At 36.3% G+C, this 20,918-nt stretch overlaps 1 protein-coding gene across 1 annotated transcript; it reads right to left on the bottom strand.

The window, feature by feature from the left end:
* Positions 1-3,776: 3,776 nt before the first annotated feature.
* Positions 3,777-19,656, bottom strand: LOC127085128 (uncharacterized). Its single transcript, XM_051025702.1, has 10 exons — positions 19,325-19,656; positions 18,937-18,980; positions 18,723-18,846; positions 18,525-18,618; positions 16,982-17,517; positions 9,493-9,757; positions 9,190-9,406; positions 5,992-6,117; positions 4,696-5,118; positions 3,777-4,357 (listed from the first exon to the last, which is right to left on the bottom strand). The coding sequence occupies exons 1-10, from the start codon at positions 19,485-19,487 to the stop codon at positions 4,118-4,120; spliced, it is 2,232 nt and encodes a 743-aa protein (XP_050881659.1). The 5' UTR covers positions 19,488-19,656; the 3' UTR covers positions 3,777-4,117.
* Between the last annotated feature and the right edge of the window lie 1,262 nt (positions 19,657-20,918).

Genomic DNA, 20,918 nt, shown 5'->3' with positions numbered 1-20,918 from the left:
ATCATTATAGTAATTGGTTACCACTGAAGCATCAGCATTTTTTCATAACTCATTTTAAATCCAAGTTTTCTAAATCTCTTTCACGAATCATTGCAATGCTTCATGACATTGTTCTCTTTCCAAAAGGTGTAATCTGAATATAAATAGTTGTGAATTTTGAATTCCAAATTCACCTCTTCCAATCAATTCAAATTCAAATCTTTCTCATTTTCATTAAGTGTTCTTTGTGACTAAACTTTATGAAACTTACTGCATAATTTTTAAAGTATCATTGAAATTTTCATATTCAGTTTTGAGCACTTAAAGTCTTATACACTATGAATTGTAACATTTGGAAGGGAAGATTGATTCCTATATAATTGATTCAAGTGCAAAAATTCCATATCTTATTCAAATTTGGCTTCAGATCACAAAGTGTTTAGTGATCATTATGTTGTATTAGAAAGTAGTGTGTTTTCTATTCAAGTGTAAAATTATAAGGTGGTGTGCCTTCTCGAATGTGCTAGAGATTAGAAGAAAATCTTAGGGTGAGGTTGTACAATTTCTAACATAATAAAATCTCTCACGGGGAGTGAGGGGACTCGATGTACCCTAGATTGGAAAGGAGAACTAATATATATATCTTGGTGTTCATTACTTTACGCATTTATTTTTCTGCGATTTTGGTTTTAGAAGTTCATAGATAAATAAGAACATCATTCCTATCTCTCTTGATCGAGAAAATTCGAAAATACTGAATAATCTAATTTACCCCCTAGATTACAATCTATACTTACAATAAACATATTCAACCTCATTTCATCAACCATACAGAATACATCCTCAAAACACTCATTACATGATTACTAGAGCCAAGCATAGAATAACTCAACCTAGACATCATCCTACACTACTCTTAATTGAAGTTGAATATAAACTAGTACTCGGGATCCCAAATGGATTTGTTATGAAATATGAACACACAACTTTACTTAAGAATAATACATGGAGTCTAACACCTCTTCCTCCTAACAGGAGTTCCTTAGGATGCAAGTTAACTTTCAAGATCAAACAAAATCTAGATGGATTTATCCTTAAATATAAATTCATACTTGTGGCTAAGGGATATCATTAGGTGCAAGGTTTTTATTTTTAGTAGACATTTTCACCAATAGTGAAACCTATCACTGTGAGTCATTCTCAATCTTCAATCTCTAGAAAATGGCATATCACTCAATTAGAGGTAAATAATGTAATTTTGATTGGATTACTTGAAGAGGCAGATTATATGCAACATCCATTAGGCTTCCTTGATGCCAATACTTATTTAGGCTTCCTATATATGGTCTCAGCACCAAGGACTTGGTTTGCAAGATTCACTACCACTCTTCATAGCTTTGGCTTCCAAACTAGCTAGTGTGATCCCTCTCTTTTCACTCTCACAAAACCTAATTATTCAATTTTTATATTTTTTTGTGTTGATAATATCATAGTGACAGGTAACTCCTAAAGCCATATTCAACACCTTATTTCAAAACTACATGATCCATTTTCACTCAAACAATGTGAAATCTTTATTATTTATAAGGGATTGAAGTGGCCCATTACCCAGATGGAATTATCTCTCTCCCAAACAAAATATATAAGATACCTACTTGACAAGACCAATATGAATTATTCTAAAAGCTTACCTACTCGTGTCGCAAATCTCAAGTTGACAAAACTGGGGTCTGAGAATAGAAATTCTCTTACTACAAATTAGTGGTTGGTGTATTACAATATGCAACCATTACAAAATCTGAAATTTGTTTTTCAGTCAACAAGGCTTTTCAGTTTATTTCACAACCTATTGAGAGTAATTATATAGCATCAATATAATTATGAGATATTGAACGGGTACTCTCCACTATGGCATGCGGTCTTCCCTTGTAACCACTTGTTATCACATTCTATTCAGATGTTGATTGGGGCTTTGATCCAGATGATAGAAAATTTACATCAGGCTCTTGCACATATTTTTGACCAAACTTGATTTTTTGGTGGTTAAAGAAACAAACCTTGACAATAAGGTCAATCACTTAAGTTGAATATAGTAGTTTGTCTAATATTGCAACTGAAGTGCTTTGGCTCTAATCACTTGTCTTAATACTCAAAGTTGACACTCTCACGCCCGTCTTTTATTGTGATAATCTAAGCATAATGGCACTCTCCCTCAATGTAATTCTTTGTGTCAAAACAAAATATATGGAGTTAGAAGCAGTGGAACTCTTATATTATGATAATATATTTGATCGTTTAATCAAATAGATAGATAAATTCAGTTACATCAACCCCATAAGTAGCAGGTATTCACGAAGAAGGTTCTAGTACTTCAATTGATATATTTAAAATTACATCCGATCAGATATGATGGAACCTTGAAGACCATCAAATCTTACTCTAAAGAATCTTCTAATATTTTTTCTCTGAGACAGCTACAACAAATAAAAGGTTATAGGATCTCAAAATCATAAAACCTTACAATAAAAACGGTCAACATATACACATAATTCTAACCTAAAAACCTGACACTTAGGATCGTCTCTTATTTGAGCGTCGAAATATTTGCAGATACAACCTCTCGCATCGGACAAAGTTAAAATTTATTATAAGATCTATCACAACTAATAAGATTTAAAGGGAAAAAAACTATTTATTTTGAAGATAAGATTTATAATATAGTTTATATTCACAGTTTATCTCCCATTTTCTCATTTATTTTTGTACTTTCTTTATTAGGATTTATATCCTATTTTCTCATTTATTTTTGTACTTCCTTTATTAGGATTTATATTTATACTTCAGAATTCTTATGTATACTCCTTTTATAATATAATAATATAATATTAAATCATAAACCGTTTAATTTTTTATTTAATAATTTATATTAAGTGACATAATTTAAAATCAGTCATATTTCATTTTTTTATACATTTGTTTGGATTCAACTTGTTCATATTTATCATGTTTTTTTACAATTCCTTCTATAATGAATTAAGAGAGGATGTAAACTCCCCTAAAATAATGAACTGATTAAGGGCCAGTTTATTTTAGCTTTAAAAAAATAGATTTTTTCTTTGTATTTTTGAAAATGAATTTTACAAAAATATTTTTCAAAATACTATAAGTTTTTCTAAATTTATTTTTTATAAATTAAAAGATTGAATTATTCATTGTATAATATAAATATACATTATTGAAGATCAAAACATAGTCAAAATCACAATTTTTTAAAAAAATTGTATCTCAAAAATGATTTTTAGAAAAAGCTATTTGAAATAGCTTCAAAATTAAGTGATTTTTTAAAATTTTGATATCCAAAAAAAGTTTCGATAAAATGATAAAATACCTAAAATAATATTTTAAGAATAACTATTCAAACAAAATTTTCATTTGAAATTTTTATGAAAAATTTCTTTGTAAATTTTTTTTACACTAAAATATATAACATTATAAAAATCATTTTAAAAAAAAGCCAAAACAAACGGGCCCTAAGTTTAATTACATATAAATAATATTTTGAACTCTTTGGAAATACTAAATTTTTCTACACTATTTAGAACGCCATTGAAATTTGAAACTTTTCTACTCATCAATGATGTCATTATAACTCATAGCTATTGCCTATTTCCTTCCTACAAAAAGAAACAAAAAAAAATCTCAAACTTCAAACAAAAGTTTTGCTTTGTATATTTTAGATGCATATACGTTAACAAATTTTAATGCAATGCGTTAAATCTAGTTAATACAGTTTAAGATGACGGAAAGTAATGTTAAAATAATTTTGAGAATTGAATGGGTCCAATTCTAGCACAATCTCATTACTACAGATAGTTTGTGCTTGAAATTTGTGAGAATTGCAATTCTGATGAGAAACTACATTAATCTAGCTATAAAGTGTGACCAAAAAATACCCCCAATTGAATATAAAAAAATGCAAATGCCACAACTGCATGGAGTTCATTCTCTTTAAAGTATGTACAATTGAATAAGGCTCGAGCATCAAATGAAATGTAATAACACCCTATTTCACCTAAACCTGCTACTAAAAATCCTAGTGATAAAAAAAGGGGGAGAAAAAACAAACAGGACTGTGCTGTTAGTGGTTATGCGGCCAAAATTGATGCAATTTTTTGGGCAGCAAATCTTGAACACTACCTGACTGCTTGTGTTCTTCCGGAATTTGGCTCCAAGAAGGATAGAAATCAGAATATTCATGACTTGCATACTGTGACAGGGAAGCCTGACTCGGTTGGTCTGTGAAGGTATATTGGGTTTTCTCCGGTACATATGAAGATCTTAACCTCGTCTCGTAATCCCGTTGAGAAAAGCTATCATGCTGGTGAGAAGATCAACAATAAAGTCAATTAAGCAATTGATAAAATTATAACAATGTAGAGCATTAAAATGATATTGGTCAAGCTTTTAGATAAAGCACCCATCATACAATTGAGTTCTGTTATTTTAACATCAATAACAGTTGGATGCTATCTCTTTTTTTATTTTTTGGGGGTGACTTCAGAGTAGATGACATCCCATTTTTATTTTTCGGGATTTTGCAGAGTAAGCGCATACAGGTCTAGAATGGGTAACTTTTAAGTCCATAGTGATTATCACCACATTCATAACTAGATATAGAAAATATTATTCTTCAAAAAAAAAGATAGTAAAATTTACCGGGTGAATAGAGCTCAAGTTATGTCCACCATAATATTGATTAGTTAAAATCTCGTTGAAGTTACTCGAAGGTTTCATATTACCAAGAGATGCATTAGACTGAAAGCTTCCAGGATGATAAAAGGAAGAATCGAGATTTCCATAACCAGGTGCATCACTGACAGTGGATGGATGCAATCTACTCGTGAAGAATTCATTTCTATTTTGGGGAAGGCTGTTGTAATTCATGTTTGTATGAGATCCACTGTATGCAGTGTTGTCTGAAAATGCTCTCTGTGAATCAATGGTTGCCATATATGACTGATTCTGAGGTAGGCCATAATATGCTTCTCGCGATTGTTGAAAGTAATTGTTGGGCTGCACTGTAAAACCCTGGGTAAGTGACGATCTGTTATGCAAAGCAAAGTTGCCTGGTTCTATGTCCTGCATGTTTAAACAACTGTTAAGAACAATGACACTAATTATAAGGTCCAATTTATCAATAACTTAGATGAGGGCAGTGATCCTTGCACTTCTAAGCCTGATAATCGATACAAGTGTTCTCAATACAAATTTCAAAAGTAACTGAGATATCAATGTCACACCAATAGGAGGGTAATACTGAGATAATAAAATCACTTACCAATTTAAAAGAGATACTATTAGGGCTTGTTTGATTTAGTTTTGCAAAACTATTTTTTAGTTTGTTAATTTGAAAATAACGAAACTCGTTTGGTTACCTAATTTTACAAAACGGATTTTAAAAACTATCTTCTATTTATAAGTTTGGAAAACTAAAATATGTTACTATTCTGGTTTTTACTTTGGAAAATTGGGAAGAGAAAAAAAAACAAAGAAAATGGGTACAGTTCTCATTAATGGAAATTTAAAATAGTGTAACTTGAAAATGTAAAAAGAATGTATATGAATCATCTTGCTTTATGAATACAAATGTGTCTATTAAAACAAGTTTTTTCATTTCCTCATCTTTAAAATAGTTTTCAAAAAGAAATTAGCAAACATGTTTTTTTCCTTCAAAACAGTTTTTAAATTGATTTATAAAATAGATGTTGAAAACTAAAAAAACAGAACTCATTCAAACATACCCTTGGTGTTTTGTTTTCATTTCTCAAAATTTAATTTATTGTACCCACCCTTCCCTTAGACTTTTGAAATACAGTATTCCACATCCATATACCTTCACAATTTAGTTGGTTGACAATTCCAACAAATGTTTAGTTAGCTCTATTATGTTGCTAGAAATAAAGAGGCAAAATAAAGTCACAAAATTAAAAGGTGTACGGAAAAAGAATGTACCCTGGATACCCCAGACATGGAGGGGGGGAAATTGTTTATGGATGGTTCCGCATTGTGTTTTGAACGATGTGATTCTGCTAGGAGAAATGCCAACAAATCTTGAGGTACCGCATTTGAACTATTATGCTGCATCAAGGCAAATAGAAGCGAATCTTAAAATCATGTCATATTTAAAAAGCTTAAAAGAAAGTAGGAATGAGTAAATCGCCATCAATGAACAGATTTACAAGATGAGAATTAGCAAGAAAAAAACATTAGGAGGAAAATGTAACCATACTACATTATTATCAAATGAATAATACAGTAAGTTATTTGCAAAAACTTACATGCATATCAGAAAAGCAGAATAAATGCACCACTTCACAAAAACAGTTTAGTCATGAATTCATGCAATATATATGCAAATAAAGATCAATATCTGAACTATGAGGCTTAAAGGTGGCAAGGGATTAGTGCCCTGAACAAATTATTGACAGATTGGACCTAATAATTAGTGCTATTGATATTCTTGACAGTTGTTGAACCATGCAGGACATGGAGCTAGGAATCATAAACATAAAATAAACTGTATTGCATTTGAAGCATAGAATATGCAATGTAGTAGAAATAATATTTTAACTCTTAGAATTTCGTAGAAGTTGCTACAATCATGAGAATCAGTCTCTTGCCAATGATAAAAAAAAGCTTGTCCACAACATTTGCAACGAGTTCTCTTAAGGCTTTGGATTGGACCTTTACTGATATCCTTACAAAAGGAGATTGTAGGGCATGTCCAACAAACACTATTAGATTTCGTGTGGAAAATACAGTGGGTGCTCCAAAAGATAGGCTGTGACACCATCTTCTGTTTAATTAGACCTAACTCAACCTTATAAACCAACTTATCAGTTAAGAGTTGCCCCTTAATTTGAGCTCTTTTCGGACATGAAAGGACACCTGGGCTGAGGGCAGTAGCAGAAGTGACTCTAAAGAAGTCCATAATATGGCAGGTTTACTCTAGAAGGCCAAAGACTCTGGGGAGTAAATCAGAGTTAGGTAGGTGTGGTGGTATATTTTTTTCTTCTGATTATTGTTGGAGAAACTCGTGTTTCTCTCCTTATCATAGAAGATTTTCTGTTTTTATTTTGTTTCTATTTCCTTAAGTTCTTCCCTGATTCAAAGATGAATACTAATTTTATTCTCTAAGCGATTGTGAGTTAGCCAAGTTGCAAACTCTCATGACACCGAAGATGTCAGAGAGATTGGATACAATGGGAATTGAAACTTGCAACTATGGAAGATCCCCGACCTCAAGCTTTGGAGGAATGTCGTGAATTTATGTTGGCGGAGTTAGCCAAATGTAAGAATGTCCTGCCGAGGAGGTTCATCCTCCTGTGTCAGCGAAGAAAACGAGATGTTGGTAAAGATGAAGAATAAGGAAAAGCCAAATAACAAAATACAATTCAGTGTTGAAGATGATTGAGGCATCCAAAAATTGGCGGGAAGACGCTCGCATCAAAGAATCTAAACCGAGATTTGAAACAATTGTTGGGGCAATAGAAGAAAAGTTGAAACAGTTAATAACAAATTGAGTGTGAAGAAGACGAGTGTGGTGCAAAGAATGAAGCAATTGATTTTCTTCCAGCCACCACCTTCGCCAAAACTGGCAAATGCCGATTTTATGATGGTCAGAAAGATCCCAATCATTCAAGCCCCGGTAGTATATACACCACTGACAGAGTTGTTAAAGCCGCCAGAACCGCCAGACACATGACCCCTTGCGGTGATTCTACCACTCCCACAGTCACAGAACAGGGCAACTTCAGTAGCCATGGAGACTCACGCTGCATGTGGCTTGGTCATGCTGCCACCGCCACCTAAGTCATGGGGATGGTCCACTTGTTGCATCCCTCTATCTCTGGTGAGTTGCCGACAAAGGCAAATTTGCATTTCAAGCCCTGGACGAAGACACCTTCAGCTGCTTCAAAACTCTTGTATACTAATACAATGGAAGCACTCCCACGGTGAAGGTTTAAGTTGGGAGAATGGGGGCATATTTAGAGAGTAAATATCCTAAGTTCATACTTGAGGACAAGTCTATACTTCAAGGGGCTGGTGTAGTGTGATAGGACACCTAGGCTGAGCCTAGTATCAGAAGAAACGCTCAAAGTCCACAATATGGCAGGTTTACTCTATTCTAGAAGGCCAAAAGGTGGGACCTAGGGTAGAAAATCATTGTTAGTTAGAGATGTGAGGGTGTTTATCCTTGTGATTCTATTAGATAATGTTATGATAAAGGGGATAGTGGTGAGCAGGGGAATCATTCACGATTATTGTTGGAGAGTAGTCACTCAGGTAGGAGCTTCGCTCTTAGATGCAGACAATCCTGAAACTATGTGTTTACTCCCTTCTAATCCTAGGTGTGATCAGGAAATTGATAACATCATTGACCACAGAATATTCTTAGTAGACTCCAAATACTAAAACAAATGTAAGATGTGAGTCAGATTTCAGAAAAAATGAAAGGCGCAGGTCTAATTAAGTTGGATCGGACTTGACTAATTAGGATGGGCTAGAATAGTTAGGTGTTTGTATTCAGCTTAAACTAAATTAGAATAGATTAGGAGTGGGTAAGGAAGGCAGACAGTTATTTTGTTAGAGATCCAGTTGGTTAAGGAGAGGACTGGCTCTCAAATCCTTGTCATCACTAGAAATTGTCAAGGAAGAAACAGCCTCCCCTACAGTTTCGACCTTCCTTAATTGCCTAATGCAGTTCTATACTCCCTCAGACCCTGTAACACTTGTTTCCTGGGAATTTCATTAAAATACTCCCTCTATCCCAAATTATAAATCATTTAGGGCCATTTCACACCAATTAAGAAATATAGTTAATTTTGTAGAAAAGAGAAACTATGTGTTACTTTATAAAATTGTCATTCATTAATGACATGGGAGAGAAATTAAACGAAATGAAATAAAGGAGGTAATAAATAGTAGATGGTATAGGAAAATAATCATAATTGTTTAATTGGTATTGTAAAAAAGTGGCTTGCAATTTGGGAAAACTTTATTTCTACAAGCTGACTTAATTTGGGATGGAGGTAGTAATATCGTCCGTATTATTTAGTAAAATTAAGCTTTACTTTATTACCAGTTCTAACAAAATATCACTTAGAAAATCAATATAGAGAACTCAAGATAGGAGGGCAATAGTATCACCTGTTCTCCTGGAAATGAAGAATGGTTTCCACTTGGCAAGCCTGGCTGCTTCAAAGGCAGTGATGGAGCCATCCATTGGGACCTTTGCAAACTAGGATCTGATATAGATGCTGTAGTGTTGTATTCATGCCCAAGAGTTGAATGGAGGCCATAATTTTGATCGCCAGATGTTCCTCTAAGAATGTCAAACCCAAGCTGATCTCCAAGGTTTAGAGAACTAGTATAGAAGAAAAAAACACATGAGAATGAGTTGCCAGAGACAAAGCTGAATATATCAAGAGTTGGAAACAGAATAGAAAATGCCTGGGATCCAAGAACTGAGCCAAGGAGTCATCTGCAGTTGCAGAATTCATCTCCAAGCCATCTCTAGAAAGATTATTAGGTGTGAAAGCCTCAGAAGATGCAGAATTGTTGCCACCTTTGTATGTGCCAAAACTCAGATGTGAACACTCAGCAGCCAAGGCTTGTAAGTGATTTGGAAGAACCACTATATCGTCAGATGATGGCGCTTCTAGGTTGGACTCTTTCATATTTAGCCGCTGAAGATCCAAAGTAGCAGATGACACACCTACAAGGACATCATTAGTAAATTTATTAGAATTATAGCAATTCATGACCTTCTCCTGAAAAAGAAAAATGTGCAAAATATAAAATTTGAGTGAATATTGAATTGCTTGATCATTTATGCTTTCATAAAAATTAAAAAATGCTACAAGAATTGATCATTTACAAAAAGCAAAAACCTGAAAAATAGAACTGCTTTGCACTTGGGTAAGCAACCTAACAAAGTTCGTGTTCAAGTAACACATTTATAAGCTATTGTCATAAGCAAAAACAAAATACCTATTTGTGCTGAGATAAACCCAAATAAGCTCTAGAAATGCTCCAAATTAGTTTTACTTTCTCAATATTTAGAAACTACATAGCTTTTGGAAGGGAAAAAAAAAGGCAATATCATAGAAACCTTGTTTTCTCGAAGCTTTATCCAAAAGCAACCTAAATATTTGTAGGTTACTCATAAAACTTATAAGGACAAGACATCTTTCTAGTTTCTACAAAAATAATAACAATATGCATAAAATAGCAATATTAACACAATCACCAGGGAAGACATTCATATGTCAAATTTCGATTGGCCTCATACAACAACAACAACTACTAAGTTTTATCCCATGGGTACATTTAGATAAATTTCACTATTTAGAGAATGGTAGCATTTCACAATGATGCATCCCAAATTCAAAACATTTTTCTTATTTGATTTCAAGTGGTTATGTTAATTTTACACTATAATTTTTAGATGTATTAGAGCCTACCATATCTTATAATTTTATAATTTAGTTGTACTGTCAAGCAACTTGTACTTCCTAGACCATATATCCCATTTGATCCATTCAATGTATTGGAGTCACTTAAGAGCTTCTCACACAATCACCCCTTTTCAATCCACATCCACCAACTAAATGGGTGTTTCAACAACTTTCTTTTGAATACGTTTATTTAGAATAAGCTTGATCTTTTCTCATTACCCCTCCATTGATTCAAAAACTAGTTGCCTCACCATGCATATCACTTATAACTCAAATAACTAAATCAGCATACTAACTCCTTTTTCCAACAAATTCATTATTACAACACCCAACAACAACAACCAAGTCTTATTCCACTGTGTGAGGCAAATTCCATGTTGTTCTATCAAATGCCATGCTTCTATCTAACTAATTAATCTCTAGATCTTTCTTAATAGTTTCTCTCAGTGTTGTCGACGGCGGCAGTCCATGGCGGAGGCAAATCCCCACCATACCGGCTGTTTTGCGGCACCATTATAGTAGATTATGGCATAAAAATCAACAATATCGGTCGATATTTACCATTGCGGCGAGCCCAAAAACTGCCACGTATGTTCGCCGTAGCACTTCTTTTACAGTTTATTCTAGGTCTTCCTCTACCTCTAGTGGTTTGACTACCCTCCATTTTATCTACTCTCCTTATGCATAATCCACAAATCTTCTCTCCTCTCTACATGTTCAAACCCTTTAAGTCTAGTTTTCATCATCTTTTCTACTATAAATGCTACCCCGGCTCTCTCTAATGTTGTCATTTTTAATCTTATCTCATCTAGTCTTACCACTCATCCAACACAACATTGTGACACCCACCATCGGCTTTTTCAAATCAAAATATTTAAATCAGCAATGCAATTATGACAGCTATTCAGACAATCAGCTATAACAATCATTGTTTAAATCAAATGTTTTCTAAAATAAATATAAGGAAACACATGATACATTCTATATGCATGTGCAGCTTGTCATAATAACATGTGAAAACTTTTAAATTACTTTGAGTGGTAAGTATGTTCAACTCAAGAAGCATATAATCAATTAGTTATAGTTCTCTCTGTATGTATATCCCAACGATCATGGCTTCATATATTAGTGTAGTCATGTATAGTTAGTACAAATCAAATAATCATTAGCTATAAAGTAAACTCATGAAATGTCGCATTGCAACAATGGTTTACAAACACCAACCCCATACAGAAGTAGGTTTTTCTAAATCTCACTTCCGCATCGATGCAGTGCAAAGAAGATGTAATGCCATGTTGCACTCATTGTTTTACAGAAAAATAAAGAATGAGGCCACTAAATCTAAAATCTGAGTCACAATAGTTACCTAATAGAGTAGTTTACTAATATGCCCTTCATTTTATTTTTCTATTCTGTTTTGCTGAGCTGTCAGCTTTGTTAGTGGTGTGCTGTTAGCTTGTTATGCGCCTCACACCTTTTCTGTTTTGGATTACATGGCTATATATAGTAGCCTCTTGTATTACTGTTCATCATATAATACAATGAGAGTTTCTTTTCATTCTCTCTCTTTACCTATTTCTATCATGGTATCAGAGCTTAAATTTTTTTCCGATCCATGGAATCTTTATTCCCTTCCTCTCAGGTGAAACTTTCTCACCTAATTTCTGTTAAGCTTGACGACAAGAACTTCAAACAGTGGAAGCAGCAGATTGATGGCGTCGTCCGTGGTCATCGTCTTCAACGCTTTGTCACTGTTCCGGTGATTCCGTCACCGTCTCCCTCAGATCCTGCATCTCACAGTGCGTTTCTTGAGTGGGAACAGCAGGATGCTCTCATCTGCACCTGGCTTCTCTCTACTATCTCCGATGCTCTCCTTCCTAAGCTCGTTGACTGCAAGCATGCGTGGCAGGTGTGGACAGAAGTTCATCGCTACTTTGATGTTCTTCTCTCCACCAAGGCTCGTCAACTTCGTTCAGAACTCCGGCGTCTTACGAAGGGTTCACTAACGATTACTGAGCTTATGACGCGTTCTCGTGACATCAGTGAGTCGCTAACCTCCATCGGTGATCCCGTTCCTCTTCGTAACCTAATTGAGATTGTTCTCGATTCGTTACCTGAGGATTATGATTCTATTGTCGCCGCCGTTAACAGCAAAGATGACGTTAGCTCCTTGGAAGAGTTGGAGTCTTCCTTGCTTGCTCATGAGTCGCGATTGGAGAAGCATCGCAAAGCTGCGATTACAGAACCTGCGACGGCGACGGTCAATCTCACTCAAGCAACACCTTCTCCTACTCCAGGCGCTTCTGATCAAGTCGTCTCCGAGGCGTTTCCTCAAGGAACGAGTCACGTCACCGCTAATGCTGAAAATCATTCCTATGGTGCACGTGGTGGTCGTTTTGGTCGTGGAGGAGGTCGTTTTGGGAAATCACCGTGTCAGATTTGTCACAAACCTGGTCATGATGCCTCTGTATGCTACTATCGTTATGCCAATTCCAGTGGTGCTAGTTATCCACATCATCGAGCTCCCTTCAATCCTTTTCACGTGGCTCCTCGTGCTGTTTATCCTGTGCCGCTTGCTTATGCTTCTCCCAGAGCTGCACCTCCCAGATCTTCTGCACCACAAGCCTTTTATGCAGGTACTGAAGCTAGCAGTGCAAACCAGTGGTGGTATCCTGACTCAGGAGCTTCTCATCATGTTACTCCTGATGCCTCTAATGTGTCTGACTCTGCCTCCGTGCCTGGAACTGAACAAGTTTTCATAGGTAACGGCCAAGGTTTGTCCATCAACTCTGTAGGTTCTATGTCTTTTCCCTTACCTCACAAACCTCATCTATCTCTCACTCTTAACAATCTCTTACATGTCCCTCACATCACCAAAACCTTATGAGTGTGAGCAAATTTGCTCAAGATAATTCTGTATTTTTTGAATTTCATCCTAAGTTTTGTGTTGTCAAATCTCAGGCTACTTCTGAAGTCTTACTCAGTGGTCTTGTTGGTGCTGATGGCCTCTATAAATTCTCCAATCCAGCTGCTCCTCCGTTGTCCAAGTCTTCTTCCTCTTATAGTTCTAGTCATAGTTATCCTGCAACATACAATTGTAATGGTTCCTATAGGACAGATGTTACAGATTCTATATCTCAGTGTACTGAATCGGTTGCAAATCATACTATAAATCCTTTGTCTTCTTGTAATGAATCTTGCAATTATAATGTTACAAGTACCTTTTTCAATCCTTCTCTAAACTCTGTCAGTACTGTTTTACCTTCCTCACACTTTAATGCTGCAAATTCTATTGCATCCAATAAATATGTGCTTTGGCATACTAGGCTGGGACACCCCAATCATCATGCCCTCACTGAAATCTTCAAACTGTGTAATCAGTCCTTTCCATCTAAACCCCCTGCTGAGTTATGTCATGCTTGCTGCATTGGCAAGTCTCATAGACTTCCTTCTTCTTTATCTACCACAGTTTACTCTCATCCTTTTGAGCTGGTTGTATGTGATCTCTGGGGTCCTGCCCCTATGCAATCTTCCAGTGGTTATACCTATTTCCTAACCTGTATTGATGCCTTCTCTAGGTTTGTTTGGGTTTTTCCTCTCAAACTTAAGTCTGACACCATGGTTCAGTTTCTTCAGTTTAAAAAAATGGTTGAACTTCAGTTCAATTGTCCCATTAAATGTGTCCAAACTGATGGGGGAGGTGAGTTTAGGCCTCTTACCAAATATCTCACAGATTTAGGGATTGTTCACAGATTCACTTGTCCCCATACACATCACCAAAATGGCCTTGTTGAACGTAAGCACAGGCACATTGTTGAGACTGGCCTCACACTCCTTGCTCAGTCCACCCTTCCCTTAAAATTCTGGGATCATGCATTTGTCACAGCTGCATATCTCATTAACAGACTTCCTACACCTATACTTGACAATGTCTCACCTTATTTTAAATTACTTCACAAAAACCCTGACTATACTACCCTTAAAGTCTTTGGCTGTGCTTGTTATCCTTTCCTTCGTCCCTATAATTCTCATAAACTTGATTTTAGATCTCAACTGTGCATTTTCCTTGGATACTCTACCTCTCACAAAGGCTATAAATGCCTTGCTTCAGATGGTCGCATTTTTATTTCCAAGGATGTTGTTTTTAATGAAGCAAATTTTCCTTATTCCACCTTGGTTTCTTCTTCAAAATCTGTCTCTCTTCCTAACACTCCATCCTCTTCCTCTCCCTCTCTCAGTTTTCCTCCTGTTCCCTCTACTCCCTCTACTTCTAATCTGTCTTCTATGGCTTCTTCTTCCTCAAATTCTGCTTTTCCTCAACTTAGCAGTCCCACTATTCCTAATATTTCTCCAATCTCTTCTTCCTCTTCCTCTGCTGCTCCCTCTAACTACTCTTATTCTTCTGGTCAGCAACCTATCCCTCAACCTCTCACTGCCATTCCCATTACCTCTTCTCCTTCTTCCTCTCCTGCCCTCATTCTCTCTGATCCAGCTGAAGCTAGCACTCTTTCTCCCTCCTCTTCATATTCCTCTCCTTCAGTTGGTCCCTCCCCTGGCCCTAGTCCTATTTCCCACCCTGCTGCCACAGCTTTACCTTCCATTCACCCTCCAAACATTCACCCTATGCAAACTAGAGCCAAAAGAGGAATCACCCTTCCTAGACTTCACCCTACTCTATTAACAGCCCACCTTGTACCTACATCTGTTGAACAAGCCTTGGCTGCTCCTAACTGGTTTCAGGCCATGAAGGAAGAACATCAGGCACTGCTGAGAAATCAGACCTGGACTTTGGTGAAAGCTCCTGCTGGAAGGAAGCCTATTGGATGTAAGTGGGTGTTCAGGACTAAGGAGAATCCTGATGGTTCCATAAACAGGTATAAAGCCAGATTAGTGGCTAAAGGGTTCCATCAAAAGGCTGGTAATGATTTTCAAGAGACTTTCTCTCCTGTCATTAAACCTGTCACTGTGAGAATTGTTCTTTCTATTGCTGTTACAAACAGGTGGCCATTGCAGCAGATTGATGTTAACAATGCCTTCCTCAATGGCACTCTTGAAGAAGAAGTCTTTATGCAACAGCCCCCTGGCTTTGAAGTTGCTGACAACACTCTTGTTTGCAAGTTAAATAAGGCTATTTATGGTTTAAAACAGGCTCCTAGGGCCTGGTTTGATAAGCTAAAGTGTGCCTTGGTTCAACTCGGGTTTAAGGCTAGTAGATGTGATCCTAGCTTGTTTTTGTTGCATCAAGGTAAACTTCAGATTCTAATTCTGGTCTATGTAGATGATATAATCATCACGGGTAGTTCTGCTCCTTTTATAGCTTCCTTGATCAAGCATCTCAATAATTCTTTCTCTCTCAAACAGCTGGGACACCTTGATTATTTTCTAGGGATTCAAGTGACTCATCTCCCTAATGGTTCTCTTCTCTTATCTCAGACTAAGTACATCACAGATTTGCTTTCAAGGCTTAATATGTTGAATGCCAATGGCATGCCTACTCCCATGATCTCTAGCAGCAAATTGTCCAAGGTTGGGTCTGCTGCGGTTGATGACCCTACTCAGTTTCGGTCTGTGGTTGGTGCCCTTCAATATGCTACCTTAACTAGGCCAGAGATCTCTTTTTCAGTCAACAAAGTCTGTCAGTTTTTGTCCAATCCTTTAGAGGATCATTGGAAGGCTGTTAAAAGAATCTTAAGGTACCTAAGTGGTACTCTGCACCATGGTCTTCTCCTTCAGCCTGCTCCTATTCAGCAACCAATGCAGTTGCTAGGGTTCTGTGATGCAGACTGGGCATCAGACCCTGATGACCGGAGATCTACTTCAGGGGCCTGCATATATCTTGGGCCTAATGTTGTTTCCTGGTGGTCCAAAAAGCAACAGCTTGTTGCAAGGTCCAGTGCTGAGGCGGAATATCGCAGTATGGCTCAGCTAGCTGCTGAACTCATTTGGATTCAGTCCTTGCTTAAGGAACTCCATTATTCCTCTCAAGTTCCCAAGATCTTGTGTGATAACTTGAGCACTGTTACTTTGGCTCACAATCCTATTCTTCACAACAGGACTAAGCATATGGAGCTTGATATTTTCTTTCTGCGAGAGAAAGTACTCAGCAAAAGTCTGACTGTTGTTCATGTACCAGCTCAAGATCAATGGGCTGACATTCTCACTAAGCCCCTCTCTGCTGCCAAGTTTGTTCCTCTTCGTTCCAAGTTGCGTGTGTATGATAAGGCTACTTTGACCAGTCTGCCATCAGCTTCTAAGGGGGACTAATAGAGTAGTTTACTAATATGCCCTTCATTTTATTTTTCTATTCTGTTTTGCTGAGCTGTCAGCTTTGTTAGTGGTGTGCTGTTAGCTTGTTATGCGCCTCACACCTTTTCTGTTTTGGATTACATGGCTATATATAGTAGCCTCTTGTATTACTGTTCATCATATAATACAATGAGAGTTTCTTTTCATTCTCTCTCTTTACCTATTTCTATCATTACCTTCATGATGCTCATAAGAACTAGAAAAATCGGAGGTAAGAGTATTCTTTAAATTAGAGTTGGAATGTGGTCCTAGTTCAGTGTGGTCCGATATAGAAGCAGATTCAATCTTTTCAGAAATAGCATTATCACGAGCAATCTCCTCCCGTGAAACTTGGGCTGCATCTAATTCACAGTTCCTGTGTAAACTTACTTCAGTATCATGCCAGTTTAGTGTTTGTGCGTTTCCAGATATTGGCTGTTCAATTACAGGCCACTCATCATGAAAACTTTGTTGCTCAGAATTATTTTGACAGGGAAGACTCAAGCTAGACTCTGAATTTCCAGAGAATGATGAAACTCCTATGGAATTACAATGGTCATGTGAAACAGCATCTTGAGATGTTGTGCCCATTCTTACAATGTCTGCCATTGAAAGATGTCCTTTGCTCGCTCCTACCGACCAGGGTAGAGGTGCTGGAGACACTTGGGCAGTATCTGATATGGAGACACCTGTTCCTAATGACTGTCTTCCATTATCAGTATATAAAGAATCACTGCACCAAATTTTAAAAAAAAAAATGAGGCAAATACTTAAAGTTTATTTACAAAAATAATCACAACATTCTAATGACTGTGATTTTAATAAGTCAGGCAAACGAAAAAATACTTGCACATTTCATAATAGTAATTTAGCAAGGCAAAAACTCAAATATGCACCTGAAATAATAAACACTATTAAAAAGAGCAACCCCAGTTCCACCATAGCAGTTTCCATTGAAGGGTCAGACCCAATGCAGGTCTATAGGTAGGCAGCCTTTCTTGGCATTTGCAACAGGCTGATTCCATAATTGGAACTTGTGACACATTAGACAGATGATAGCAACTCTAACAATTGCATCAAAACCCCCCATCAGGTATTAGTATACTATTCACTGATTATTTATGTTATACAAAATACAATTAATGCATACACAAAAATACAGTGTTTGGTTGTGGTGACTAACATCCAATGGCAATAAAATATACCACCCATGACCTGTATGTCAAACGTGAAACAATCATAGCTGCAGTAGCTGGCTGAAAACCTAATTGCAACTCAGCATTTTTAAATTTTTAAATTAAACACAAGCAATAGTGAAAGACAGTGCTGATGAGGAGTGTTTCTAAATTAAGGGAAATGATTAAACATCCATTATGTCTTCAAATTCCTCCAGTCATAAGTTCCTTGGTGATTCAAACGGGGCCACTAAACTTTTCAATGACACTATGATAATGAACTTATGAACAATGACAATCACGTGAATATCCTTTACCAAGGGGGGGAAAACCACGATATCACAAAAAACAGAGAAGGCGACAAAAACAATAATGACAAAATGATACCATATACCAAAATCATCATCAAAAACACCATTGGAACATTTTCAACAGATAGGTTGTCTCATGGAGTAAACTGACATCAAGCCACAGACAATCAATAGCAAAATTATACATAAAGTCACACCAAATTATACATAAAGTCACACCAAATTATATATAAACAATAAAAAAAAATACTCACGCTTTAGTACTTTTCCCCGCAACATGAGTTGTGGAAGACATAACCGTAGCACAAACTGACCCAACATCTTGCTTGTCAACCGCTTTACCGTTTTCTGACATACATTACACACATTCAATAACATAAGGTCGTGCAATAGTAAAAACCAATGTCATTATAACAGAAACCATCAAACATTCCACACTCAAAAGAAAATACCCTTATAAGCCACATGATGAAATCCATTTTGCAGAACACCAGGATCATTGCCAATGCCAATCTTGCCTCCCCTACTCAACCCCGTACTATTTCCCCTCGTCCTTGAATCCACCGCCTCCTTCATCTAAATTCAAAATGCATATGCATTATTCATCATCCCATATTATATTCAAATTCAATCTCATGTCAATGTTAATGTAACTTAATAAATTACCTCTTTTCTTTTTTCACGTTTGCTTCTAACCTCACGAAACGTATCTACAATTAAAATGTGGTACACACTTACAATCATATTCACAATGAATTTGCATAAAGAAAATCATCAAACTAATTCATAAACCAAACAACGGAAAATCAAAAATATATAGAATGAACTCATAATCACTCTCTGAAAGAGTAAGAAAACATCAATATCACACATAAACAATCATCAACAACTAAAAACCAGTCAACAGTTTCATCATCTTCACTAAATTCCCTTCGCTGTAACAAAACACCAAACGATTGAAAAAGAAGAAAGAAAAAACCAATGCAAAAACGAAACGCCAGTTACGTAACCGAATCAAGAAACTGTAGTGAAAACAAAAAGAATAAAAAAAAACCTTGAGCGAGAAGCTTCTCGACGGCGAGGTTAGGGTCCATATCACAGTCCTTAAGAACGTCGTAGATCTCTTGTTCCGTACAGTTAACGATCTCTTTCACCGTCGCAACAACGTCTATCGCCGCCGTCTTTCCACTACGAGCATTATTAGTTTCACTCCCCATTCCGAAAATTTTGCCGCACTTTGTATCGCTTTAGCGGCGAGGTTTTTTTTTCGATTAACAAAAAATCAGAAAAACACTGAAAATCGCTTTCTTTCTATCGCGCTTCGGGTTTTTTATTTTTTTGATAAATATAGCGGTTTTCTCTTTTGCTTGTGGACTGTGATTAAGTACTCTAGTATATGAGTATATCAACACTAGATATTGGGCCACGTTATTGTTACTGTCTGTGATAGTTTTATCCGTCACAGCCCATGAATTTTGCCGTTTCTTTTTGCCACGTGAATGGAAAATCTTTGTTTTTTATTGGGGTTTGAGGAGGATAATCACAGTCATGTTATTTTTAGATTTTTTTTCATTTAAGAAAAAAAAAAATTGTTACGTGGCGTATCTTTAGAATTGGAATAAGAAAAAAGCGAAACAGTTTTTTTAAAGGCTGATATCCAATTTGTTTGGAAAAAATATCAACAAAAATAATTATTTTTCTTTTGTATAAAAATTCTTAAATTTTGATTTCTTAATGAAACTTTTTACCTTTTTTTTATATGATCATGTGTGCTATTTCGTGGATCAGGTTTTGAAATGGCACATGTGAACACGAATCAATAGAACTAATTTATCTCAATCAAACGATCAATTTAGATGAGTGTGACTAGGCTGAAATAACTAATAGATTGAATTGATTTTATAGGTCCAAGTTTGATACACAACAATATTTGAGAGACATGATTGGGGGCGTAATTATGGCTGATGAAAGGATATAATAATTAATTAAGGATTTGAGACAATCAAGTTTGACTTCCAATCACCATTAAAATGTCATGTTAATTAAGGATTAATCACATTAAATGAACTTTGATAGACTTTCATGTGAGTCTGGTCAAATCCACTATATAAAGAGAAGGGCGCAAGAGAAACATTTGTTCATAATTCATTAGACTATTTTGATTATGGCTTTATTGAACTTCGTTAGTAGTGCTATCATTAGTGTACTTTTACAAGTACATTTGGCGTCCACCGTGTGGCCCGGTAAAACTAACTTAGATCACACGTATCACTTTAAACGGTAGTCCGACCCAGCTGCGTGATGGTAAGGGGCACAACTTAACAACTACAACAACAACAACGGTGACCGAACTGCCATAGCAGAGATATTGGTCTCTATATAGGAATTGTGTCTCTAAAACGAAGCATTGCAAGAAAGAGTTCATGATTTGCAACACCAACACGCAGAGTCAGACGTGGTCGAGGACGAAAAGCCAGCAGATCCTCAGACGCTCGCAGCAAATATTTGGGATGCTCAGGTTCCTGAAAATTTCAAACTACCTTCGTTAGTGTCGTTCAATGGCAAGAGAAATCTCCATGAGCATGTGGTCGCCAGCAATACCCCAATGGCTATCATTGAAGTATATTACTCAATAAGTGCAAGTTGAT

Source organism: Lathyrus oleraceus, chromosome 5, assembly GCF_024323335.1.
Source record: "Lathyrus oleraceus cultivar Zhongwan6 chromosome 5, CAAS_Psat_ZW6_1.0, whole genome shotgun sequence".
NCBI classification, from domain to species: Eukaryota; Viridiplantae; Streptophyta; class Magnoliopsida; order Fabales; family Fabaceae; genus Lathyrus; species Lathyrus oleraceus.
The sequence above is the reverse complement of the archived record's forward strand: the minus strand, read 5'-3'. Positions and strand labels throughout refer to the sequence as shown.

Bases quoted from the DNA above. Each gene is read 5' to 3' on its own strand.
- LOC127085128 (XM_051025702.1), bottom strand. From the start codon at position 19,487: ATGGGGAGTGAAACTAATAATGCTCGTAGTGGAAAGACGGCGGCGATA. The intron at 9,758-16,981 runs GTAATGATAGAA...ATGTCCTTGTAG, and splicing joins TTCTTATGAGCATCATGAAG to GTGTGTCATCTGCTACTTTG. The intron at 4,358-4,695 runs GTAAATTTTACT...TCTTCTCACCAG, and splicing joins ACTTGAGCTCTATTCACCCG to CATGATAGCTTTTCTCAACG.